The 12,319-nt window shown below is 41.6% G+C and overlaps 1 protein-coding gene across 1 annotated transcript; it reads right to left on the bottom strand.

The window, feature by feature from the left end:
• Nucleotides 1-5,432: 5,432 nt before the first annotated feature.
• MGC98825 (uncharacterized protein) lies at nucleotides 5,433-9,529 on the bottom strand. Its single transcript, NM_001096100.1, is given in 2 exon segments — nucleotides 5,433-5,854; nucleotides 6,077-9,529. A coding segment is annotated over 1 exon segment (1,104 nt). The 5' UTR covers nucleotides 9,219-9,529; the 3' UTR covers nucleotides 5,433-5,854; nucleotides 6,077-8,114.
• Nucleotides 9,530-12,319: the final 2,790 nt, after the last annotated feature.

Here is a 12,319-nt window from a genome sequence, read left to right as displayed (position 1 = left end):
TGTAATAACCCACACACCTCTATAATGCTAATGTTGTGCATATTAGTGATAAGGAATAACCTGCAACATACACAGGTCCATTCAGTATCAGTAGCACTTTATTTATATATTATTTACTATAGTATTTACCTGTCACATTCCTGCACTAGAACCTGCAGCTAGTGTGGCCCATGGGATATTAGGGGACCCGGCTCATTCAGGGATTCCTGGTTTTTGGTTTGGACCAGCTCTGCGGGGTATTAAAGGAGCTGTACCCCTACTTACATATTTATGTTTTTGACAGAATGTTTTTGACAGAATTAGAAGCCCAGGAAGACAAGGTACCCACACTTGTACAAGCTTACAAACTTCTAAAGGAGAACTAAAACTTCACAGTCATTATATGCATATTGGTCCCTAATAATCCATCCACTTGCTGACCCCCAAACCACATTCCCCCACCCTGCACTCCCTGCCCCCCACACTTCCAGCCCCGTATCCAATGCAAAATCCTAACACTCTTTGCAGGACGGAGTTGGATCCATAAACAACGAAACTGCTGAACCCCTGAACAGATTTTTTTTTTTGGGGGGGAGGCAGATATTGTGCAAATTTGAATATACAAATGAGGGTTCAGATTTAGTCTCATGAATGACACCTCTTCATCCAGAAACGAGGGACTAATAGTGCTAGGCAAATGCAGCGGATAAACGTACATGGGGGGTCTTGGATGATGGGTGCTTATATGGTAAATACCCCAAGCACCCACCACAGCTTAAAGGGATACTGTCTTGGGAAAACATGTTTTTTTTTTTTCAAAATACACCAGTTAATAGTGCTACTCCAGCAGAATTTTGCACTGAAATCAATTTTTCAAAAGAGCAAACAGGTTTTGTTAAATTCAATTTTGAAATCTGACATGGGGCTAGACATATTGTCAGTTTCCCAGCTGCTACCAGTTATGTGACTTGTGCTCTGATAAACTTCAGTCACTTTTTACTGCTGTACTGCAAATTGGAGTGATATCACCCCCTCCCCCCCCCCAAGCAGCCTAACAACAGAACAATGTGGAGGTAACCAGATCGCAGCTCCCTAACACTGCCTGGTAGATAAAAGAACAGCACTCAATAGTAAAATCCAAGTGCCACTGAGACACATTCAGTTACATTGAGTTGGAGAAATAACAGCCTGCCAGAAAGCAGTTCCATCCTAAAGTGCAGGCACAAGTCACATGACTGGGGACAGCTGGGAAACTGACAATATGTCTAGCCCCATGTCAGATTTCAAAATTGAATATAAAAAAATCTGTTTGCTCTTTTGAGAAATGGATTTCCGTGCCGAATTCTGCTGGAGCAGCACTATTAACTGATTCATTTTGAAAAAACATGTTTTCCCATGACATTATCCCTTTAAGCACAGCACCTGTCATGGATTTTTTTCCAGCACCCTCTCTTTAACCTTGTACCCACAACCTCCCAGCATGGGCCCTTTTGTGCATACATGATCCTCCCCACAGCCAAACTGCCATGCTGCTTAGTGAATATGGGCGACAGTCGCATTACTTGGGTACAGAGGTTTGTACAGTAAAACTAGTTTTATTGCCTTTAGCTTATTTAGCCGGATATTTTACAGCCTGAATACAGATCATTAAACCTTTGCTCCGCCCCTTTCCTTCTTCATACTTATTTGTTACATAATCGTGGGCTATTGCTTCTTAAAGGGATTTATAAACCCGCCCACATTTATCTGACACACAGAGATTAAGGTTAATAATGTGACTTGTGGTGTGAAGCCATCAATACATTTTCGAGCCAAAAATCTGTCCCATGTGAGCGCTGACAGGCCGCCATTGGTAAATCAACCCATGTCAATCTATGGCACATTAACCCAATTTACAGTAGGTTATTAAATCCTACCCTGTATTTACAATATTGTAGGGTCTGTCCCACCCCCCACCGCTAACCTGTGTGTCATTAACCCCCTGCACCAAGTGACATAGTATAATGGATATTGGGAAACTCAACTGTCGCATCAGGGTCCAATGATCAAAGTATTTGGCAACAGCCCCGGTTTGTGGATCGAGTTCAAAGCATCACGACCTTCAGAGAAAACATTCTGCACCCTTTAACTCTTTCACCTCCATGGATGGGGGTTAATGAGCCGCCCAGATATCCAACTGTCAAATGATGGCACATGGAGTCCCAGGCAGTTGGGCAGGATGGCAAGGAGGGGCTCAAGCAGAGCCCGTATTAAAGCAGTGGTTCAACTTTAATTGGACTTTTATTTTGTTATAGAATAGCCAAATCTAAGCATCTTTTCAACTGGTCTTCATTTTTTCCAACTCTTTCCAGCTTTCAAATGGGGGTCACCGACCCCATCTAAAAACAGCAAATGCTCTGTAAGGCTACAAATGCATTGTAATCGCTACTTTTTATTTCTCATCCATAATCTAGTCTATATTCCAGTCTCTTATTCAAGTGGTTGCAAGGTTGCTAGGGTAATTTGGACCCTGGCAACCAGACTGCTGAAATTGCAAACTGGAGAGCTGCTGAATGAAAAGCTAAATAACTCAAAAACCACACATAATAAAAAATGAAAACCAATTGCAAATTGTCTCAGAATATCACTCTCTACGGCATAGTAAAAGTTAATTTAAAGGTGAACAACCCCTTTAAAGAACTGAATTCTCACTGGGAAGACATTTTCATAGGAAGATGGGTAAGGATGGCAATAACACATTGCACTGGCTACTCCCGTGCTGAACTCTGCCCCCAGTAACATCTATAGTAGGAGAGAGTATGTTATGTGTAATTATAAGATAGAATGGATCTGATAGCTGCGAAATGAGACCAAAGTGCATAATATAGAGGTCTATGCCAGGTTATAGAGGGAAATAACAGTAAATAGTAGGATGAAGTGCTAGATGCATAAAGGGCATGTTATACTACTACATGGCTATTCATGTTATACTACTACATTGATATTCATGGCATAGGAGGGTAATGCCTGGCCAGGGGCTAAGATACTAAGTACAGTATTTTGTAAGATATCTGTTTCTTATTTTTCAATTTTCAATTGATTTCTTGGGATGTTTCTGATCCCGGTCCATCCATTTCCCCCAGATCACAATCTCCTGCTTCTAATTCTTTATTTTGATCTGTGTTTACAGCCCCAGGCTGCTGCCCCCCCCCCCATTGTGCTTTATTCATTCTCCCAGCATCTGGGGAACAGGCGGGCTCTGCTAGTAACTGAATGGATCTGGGACTAAGTGGGATTCTGAGACCAGTGCTTGGGATTCTTATTGGATCCTACCTGCACCGTCTACCTGCCTGTCTCAGCCTGGAATGTTATTTACATAAAAATATTACTGATCCTTCTATTGCTTCATATATGTCATGTAACTCCTCCTATTGTTTCATATAACCCTCCCAATAACTCCTCCTAATCCTCCATATAACCCTCCCTATAACTTTTCCTATTGCTCCATATAACCCTCCTTATAATTCCTCCTATTGCTCCATATACCCCTCCCTATAACTCCTCCTATTGCTCCATATACCCCTCCCTATAACTCCTCCTATTGCTCCATATAACCCTCCTTATAACTCCTCCTATTGCTCCATATAACCCTCCCTATAACTCCTCCTATTGCTCCATATAACCCTCGCTATAACTCCTCCTATTGCTCCATATACCCCTCCCTATAACTCCTCCTATTGCTCCATATAACCCTCCTTATAACTCCTCCTATTGCTCCATATAACCCTCCGTATAACTCCTCCCATTGCTCCACATAACCTTCCCTATAACTCCTCCTATTGCTCCATATAATTCCTCCCTATGACTTCTCCTATTGCTCGATATACCCCTCCCTATAACTCCTCCTATTGCTCCATATACCCCTCCCTATAACTCCTCCTATTGCTCAATATACCCCTCCCTATAACTCCTCCTATTGCTCCATATAATTCCTCCCTATAACTCCTCCTATTGCTCCATATAATTCCTCCCTATAACTCCTCCTATTGCACAATATACCCCTCCCTATAACTCCTCCTATTACTCCACATAGCCCTCCCTATAACCAATCCTATTATCACGTAAGGATGACTTTCTTATTTTGTAGCGGGGGGCACTGACATTATATTGGGGTATAGAGAAGGGAAATGTGTCAGTATCACAGAGAGGAAGTAAAACATCTGTTTAATATCTTCAAGTCCCCAGATGTCCTGCAACTGCCAGTGACACATGTGGCCTTTCCGAGAGGCCACAAAAGACCCCAGGACAACATCTAAAGAACTGCAGGCCTCACTTGCCTCAATTAAGGTCAGTGTTCACGACTCCGCCATAAGAAAGAGACTGGGCAAAAACGGCCTGCATGGCAGATTTCCAAGGCGCAAACCACTTTTAACCAAAAAGAACATTAAGGCTCGTCTCAATTTTGCTAAAAAACATCTCAATGATTGCCAAGACTTTTGGGAAAATACCTTGTGGACCGACGAGACAAAAGTTGAACTTTTTGGAAGGTGCGCGTCCCGTTACATCTGGCGTAAAAGTAACACAGCATTTCAGAAAAAGAACATCATACCAACAGTAAAATATGGTGGTGGGTAGTGTGATGGTCTGGGGTTGTTTTGCTGCTTCAGGACCTGGAAGACTTGCTGTGATAGATGGAACCATGAATTCTACTGTCTACCAAAAATCCTGAAGGAGAATGTCCGGCCATCTGTTCGTCAACTCAAGCTGAAGCGATCTTGGGTGCTGCAGCAGGACAATGACCCAAAACACACCAGCAAATCCACCTCTGAATGGCTGAAGAAAAACAAAATGAAGACTTTGGAGTGGCCTAGTCAAAGTCCTGACCTGAATCCTATTGAGATGTTGTGGCATGACCTTAAAAAGGCGGTTCATGCTAGAAAATCCTCAAATAAAGCTGAATTACAACAATTCTGCAAAGATGAGTGGCCCACAATTCCTCCAGAGCGCTGTAAAAGTTATCGCAAACGCTTGATTGCAGTTATTGCTGCTAAGGGTGGCCCAACCAGTTATTAGGTTCAGGGGGCAATTACTTTTTCACACAGGTTTGGATTTCTTTTCTCCCTAAATAATAAAAACCCTCATTTAAAAACTGCATTTTGTGTTTACTTGTGTTATCTTTGACTAATAGTTAAATGTGTTTGATGATCAGAAACATTTTGTGTGACAAACATGCAAAAGAATAAGAAATCAGGAAGGGGGCAAATAGTTTTTCACACCCCTGTAAATAAGTCAAAAACCACAAATAATAACAAATTGCGGATTGTCTCAGAATATCAGTCTAAATCATACTAACGGTTAACTTTAGTTTAACCCCTTTAACATAGCAGCACAGGGCTCTTGGCTTCAAAAGTTATAGCAATTTGTGGCAATTCAAAAGTTGTAAAGTTACAACTCTCAGAAACCTCCAACAGGCACTGTTTCAATAATTTTTATTGACATGAAAAGTAATAAACCATACATATCAACACAAATGACGTTGTACAGCGTGTATATGAAAGGGATACCATAAATACATCATGATGATAAGAATCATAAGATGATAAGAATACAGATTACTTTTCTATCTTTCTTTTTGTATTGAAAACAGAACCTAACAGTATTGTATATAATACATAACAGTGCAAAGAAAAAATAAAGTAAAGGCAGAGAGCAAAGGAAAATAATTTAAAGGATAAGTAAACCTTTAAAATAAGTGAATGTAAAATTGATGAGGCTGCTATTCTAAGCACTTTTGTCATTAACATTCATTATTTATGATTTTTAAATTCCAAGATATTAAGGGATACATGTGCTGTGAATATGAATGAATTTTGTTACAACATCGCCACCTGCTGGTCATTTTCCCACCAGTCTGACCAGCAAGTAGTCAATGAAGTTGTCAGGAGAAAGAAAGAGGCTGCTCTGATGTTCTTCTGCTTAGGAAAGATGTGAGAAAGGTTTCTAATTTTATTCCTAAGCAGAAGAACATCAGAGCAGCCTCTTTCTTTCTCCTGACAACTTCCTTGACTACTTGCTGGTCAGACTGGTGGGAAAATGACCAGCAGGTGGCGCTGTTGTTACAGAATTCATTCATATTAACAATACATGTATCCCTTAATATCTTGAAATGGAAAGAAAATAAATGATGAATGTCGATGACAAAAGTGCTTAGAATAGCCCTCTTGTCAATTTTACATTCACTTGTTTTAAAGGGTTACTTTTTAATAAAAAAATAAAAAAATAAAAAACAGAAAGAGGATAAAGAAAGTAGAGTAGACCAAATATTCGTCACAAGTATTGAGAGGTAAAGTATACCAAATGTGAGTTACATCATACAAAACATTGAGCAGTATTAAGATACTAGTATTACAACTATGGCTAACTTCCACAAAGTGTACCTTGTCAATTCAAACTAGACCTTATTAGAAGGAGAGCCTGTATTGAAAGGGGTTGTCTGTTGGGGATACTACAGTGAAAGCATGGAAAGCAGTAGAGTGCCTTGGAATCTGTAATCGATCCAGGGTTGCCGTATATCTGCAAAGGTCTGGCACTTATCAAGGTGTATACTGGTTAGCTTTTCATTAACGAGAATCCATCTAGTTTCGTCTTTACCATGTTATACTGCAAATAGGGTGATTTCCATGCTTTGGCAATAACCTGTCTGACAGCTACAAATATATGATTAAGTAAGCGGACCTGTTTCCTAGGAATGTCACTAGGGACTGCTCCCAACAAAGCAACATATGGGTCTCTTTTGAAATTGAAATGCAATACAGAGAAGATAAGAGTGTAAATCCTTATCCAAAATCTCACCGCTAGTGATGGGCGAATTTATTTGCTAGGCGCGAATTTGCGGCGAATTTGCGCAATTCGCCGCCAGCGAATAAATTCGCGAAACGCCCGTGAAAATTTCCGGAAAAACGGACGCCGTTTTTGACGCCGGTGCCTGTTTTTCTTGACGCCGGCGCCCGTTTTTGACGCCGGCGTCAAGAAAAACAGGCACCGGCGTCAAAAACTAGACGCTGGCACCTTTTCGCAAATTTTTGCGCAAATTCGCCCATCACTACTCACCGCTATGGGACACATCCACCAAATATTGATCCTGTCGCAGAACAACCCCTAAAACATGAATTGCTAACATCTGGATAAAATTTCGATAATCTTGCTGGAGTTAAATACCAACGAAACAATACCTCTTCCAGCATGACCGTCTTAATAGAGCATAGTAGGAAATGACTGAGAAGATGTTCCCTTCTAATTCAAACGTAAGAACCAGAAATCTCCCTGGTTCTAGCTGTCCCGAATCTGTAAAGGCAGCCCCACATGGACACAAATTGCTACTGGTTTTATTATCACTATTTGCTAAATAGACCATGGGGTATTTTTTATGAAAATATTTGGGGAAAGATTGTTTGGAGAAATGCGTTTCTTGCAAACACAGGATATCAGCTTTGAGGGAGCTGTAATCCATAAATGCTTTTTTCCGTTTCACCGGGGAATTAAATCCTTGTACATTATGGGATCCTATAGTTAACCCCATTGTTATCTAAAAGAGAAGTAGACGTTAAACCCACAGGTGGTAGTCTCGCTACGCACCCTGGATAGCGCCATATTGGGGGTATCAAAACTCCACGGGTCCTTCCCGACATTCCTGAGGGAAAAGGCACTTGTCTCCCGCAAACAAAAAGGATGGAGAAGGTTGGTAAATAAGTGACAGAGCTCTGTGAGAAAGTAGCAAAGGGTGCATTATGGGTAAGGCATTGCCTGGAAGCCATCTCGAACATATACTATAAGCTATTAAGACTAAGGGTTCAGCCTCGAATAGTCTCAAAAAAAAATGATAAAAGAGAACATATTGCATCATATGTAGTAAAGTGAAACATAAACAATAAGCAGGAGGCCCGCAAATGCAGAGAAAGTCACACAATAAAGTATCCGGATTGCCATTGTCCTTGCTTTACAAGGCCTTAATTAAGGAGATTTACCCTCAAAAGAAAAAAAACGAGAATTATCGTCCATACCTCAAGTGACGGTATTTGAGGGGTCTAAAGGAGGGAAGATCCCTTCAAAGGGATAAACCTGTAAGTAGCCATTCCATACAACGAACATTAAGGATTTGACTTCTGAGATAAGGCTGAAGCTGTCGCTCTTCTGGTGACCGGTTTTCCAACCATGCGCCAAATCGGTGAAGATGGTGGCGAAGATGGAGGAAGTGTCGTAGTTAATTCCAAGCGTCGGAGAAGCTCCATGGCTGACTCTAGGTCGGAGAAGGAATGTTGCTTGTTGTTGAGCGTAAACGCCCGGGGAAATGGGAATAGCCATCGGTATCTGATGCCCTGGTGTTGGAGGACGTGGATAACGCCTGCAAAGGACTTGCATTTCTGCAAGGTAACTGGTGCAACATCTGTATATATTTGAAATTTAACAGCGTTATATTCCAGGTTCTGAGACGCTCCTGCTGCTTGAAGGGCCTTCACTTGAGTTTGGTGAAAGTGTAGCCTGAGGATAATGTCCCTAGGTGGGCCTTCCTGGGATTTGGGCCTGAGCGCTCGATGTGCCCGGTCGCATTCCGATGGCAAGTCAGGCAAAAGTGTAGAGAGTATCGTATGGGTCACAGCTTGTAGATCTGTCTCAGACTCCGGGATCCCAAGGATGCGCAGGTTGTTGCGACGGGATCTGTTATCCGTATCCTCCAGCTTGTCATGGGCCTCCTTCAACTGTTTTTGGAGTTGGACAATGTCCTGTTCATGGGCTTCTAATACTGTTACCACGTCATCCATCTTTGTCTCCATAACATCGATCCGCTGGCCCAACTCATGGATCTGGCCCGTAATCTTGTTAGTTATATCGGCGGCAGTTTTAGCCAGTTCATGTTGTAATAAGGCTTTAAATTGTCCCATCAAATCCGGATTCTGACTTTCCCACGATGGAGGTGGGAATGCGTCAGACTGTGAATCTAGGCCTTGCCATGAGTTCTCCTGTGTTGCCTTCGGAGAGGGAGGTGAAGGCCTTTTTAGGAATGACACAATAGTATTTGCCACGCCTTTAGATGATGGAAAAGAGTCTTTCTTCTCCCGTTGCAGTCTCCTATTAGCCATCCTGGGTTCTAGAGAGGTATAGAGGTATGTTACCGTATATGTAGTACGGCATGCTCTGGTGAAGAGGGTGAAATTGAGGGATAAGGCTTCCGTGGATGAGGAGCGATCACACACCACCGCCATCTTGGATCGCGCCTCACGCGACACCCGATTTTCCGTTTTCAGCATTTCTTGAGACAATGGCCCAGCAACATATAATGTATGAGACTGTGGCCCCAGCAACATATATTGTATGAGACCATGGCCCCAGCAATACCTTTGTATGAAACAGTGGCCCCAGTAATATATATTGTATGAGACAGTGGCCCCAGCAATATATAATTATAAGACAGTGGCTCAGCAATATATATAATGTATGACAGTGGCCCCAGCAATATATATAATGTATGACAGTGGCCCCAGCAATATATATAATGTATGACAGTGGCCCCAGCAATATATATAATGCATGACAGTGGCCCCAGCAATATATATTTTATGAGACCGTGGCCCCAGCAATACCTTTGTATGAAACAGTGGCTCCAGTAATATATATTCTATGAGACGGTTGTCCCAGCAATATATATAATGTATGACAGTGGCCCCCGCAATATATATTTTATGAGACCGTGGCCCCAGCAATACCTTTGTATGAAACAGTGGCTCCAGTAATATATATTGTATGAGACAGTGGCCCCAGCAATATATATTGTATAAGACAGTGGTCCAGCAATATATATAATGTATGACAGTGGCCCCAGCAATATATATAATGTATGACAGCGGCCCCAGCAATATATATTTTATGAGACCGTGGCCCCAGCAATACCCTTGTATGAAACAGTGGCCCCAGTAAAATATATTGTATGAGACAGTGGTCCCAGCAATATATATATTGTATGACAGTGGTCCCAGCAGTATATATTGTATAAGACAATGGCCCCAGCAACATATATAATGTATGACACTGGCCCCAGCAATATATATTGTATGAGACAGTGGCCCCAGCAATATATATAATGTATGACAGTGGCCCCAGCAATATATAATGGATGAGACAGCAGCCCCATCAACATATATTATACAGTGACCCCAGCAATATATAATGTATGAGACAGTGGCCTCATCAACATATATTGTATATTGTACAGTGGCCCCAGCAATATATTATGTATGAGAGAGTGGCCCCATGAACATATATTATACAGTGGCCCCAGCAATATATATAATGTATGACAGTGACCCCAGCAATATATAATGTATGAGACAGTGGCCCCATCAACGTATATTGTACAGTGGCCCAAGCAATATATTATGTATGAGACAGTGGCCAATCACCTAGGGTTTTAAGCTTCTTTAAGGTAAATGTACCTTTGGTACTGAATGTACTTTTTATCACCTGTGTTGTTAACTTGGCTCTCAGTGACATTGTACTTAGGGGAGATGTCATAACATGTTTGCTCCATGTAACCCGTAGCACCCACTCCTCACATGTTAGCAGTAGCTGTTCTACTCCAATCGTAAGAAAAAAAGGAATTGTATGATTTATTATTCATTATTTTCCTGCTGATTTACATATATAGACACCCCTACCCCTCCACTATTTTACAGCTCTATGCAAAGCTAAATATTGCTAGTGTAGTTTGGCCTTTGAAGGGAATCCTGAAATTGCTGCCAGCCGGGAGTTATGTCTACTTCCAGAGTCCCTCTAGTGGGCAGAATCAAGAGGTAAATAATATGCTGATGCTATCATTGCTCATTAAATTCACAAACTTAATGTACATCAGCCACTCCCTAGGTGTTTCTCTGCCCTCTTCCAGCTCATTGTCCAGCTCATATGTGGCCCTTTATAGATTATTATCTATTATTATTATTACTATCAATTAAACCTCCCAAACAGCCCTGGTTCTTCATACTCTACAATGGCATGATAGCCCCAAAGCATGGATGCCAAAAGGGTTGGGTTTTGGATGTACTGAGGGCATGTCTAACTGTACCTTCTCTTGGCTGGGATGGATGGAGGGCAAGGCCTACATTGTGCTGCTTTTTAATGTTTTAATGGGGGAGGTATCATTCTAGGATACGAACAAGGGGATATTATTACCTTTAACAGCCACAAGGTGGTGACAGAGTACTGCCTAATGTCAGCAAAATAATTCATTACCTCTAGTAGCCACAAGGAGGAGACAAAGTACTACCAACTGGCAGATAAATTACTTAACTATCTCTAAGAGCCACAAGGAGGAGACAAAGTACTACCAACTGGCAGATAAATTACTTAACTATCTCTAAGAGCCACAAGGAGGAGACAAAGTACTACCAACTGGCAGATAAATTACTGCATTACCTCTAAGAGCCACAAGGAGCAGACAAAGTACTACCAACTGGCAGATAAATTACTGCACTACCTCTAAGAGCCACAAGGAGGAGACAGTACTACCAACTGGAAGATAAATTACTGCACTACCTCTAAGAGCCACAAGGAGGAGACAAAGTACTACCAACTGGCAGATAAATTACTGCAAAACCTATAAGAGCCACAAGAAGGAGACAAAGTACTACCAACTGGCAGATAAATTACTGCACTACCTCTAAGTGCCACAAGAAGGAAACAAAGTACTACCAACTGGCAGATAAATTACTGCTCTACCTCTGAATGCCACAAGGTGGTGGAGTACTACCTACTGTCAGAAAGTTGTGTCCGTAGCCCACCCTTTCACACATCATCAGTAGCAAGTAAAGGGCAGAGACTGGTGCCAATATACTCATGAGAGTGTCTATCTATATTGTTTAATCATTGTTACACTTTAGCTCCGAGCATCTTCAGTAGTTTATATCTGCCAGGCCATAGTTCTCATTTACTCATTTTACTCTCTATTAATTTATAAGCAAACTATAGAAATATATGAAAACAGGACCATAGAGTTCTTAGTGCCTAATTCTGCCCAAATCTGGCGCATGTGTATGCAGTGTTAGGTAAAAGTTCCTGTAATAACGTCTTTCACCTAACGTGTCGATGCAGTTACACCCTGGCAGCACTATGGGCCACTGAAGCATTCAGAAGGTTAAAAGACATTTGGAGATGCTTCCCTGTCTTTGGAACCGGTTCCCTAGTATGGAATGAGTTCATTCAAAGGATCCTCTATGGGGCCCCAAGATTGTTCTGCTTAGAAAAGGCCAGGTCACATGACTCTTCCCAGCTCACTAACTTTATTCTCTGAACATCACACGATTTTTCTTTTCTA

Source organism: Xenopus laevis, chromosome 3L (assembly GCF_017654675.1).
Source record: "Xenopus laevis strain J_2021 chromosome 3L, Xenopus_laevis_v10.1, whole genome shotgun sequence".
Taxonomy (NCBI): Eukaryota; Metazoa; Chordata; class Amphibia; order Anura; family Pipidae; genus Xenopus; species Xenopus laevis.
This window is presented reverse-complemented; position numbering and strand designations above follow the sequence as displayed.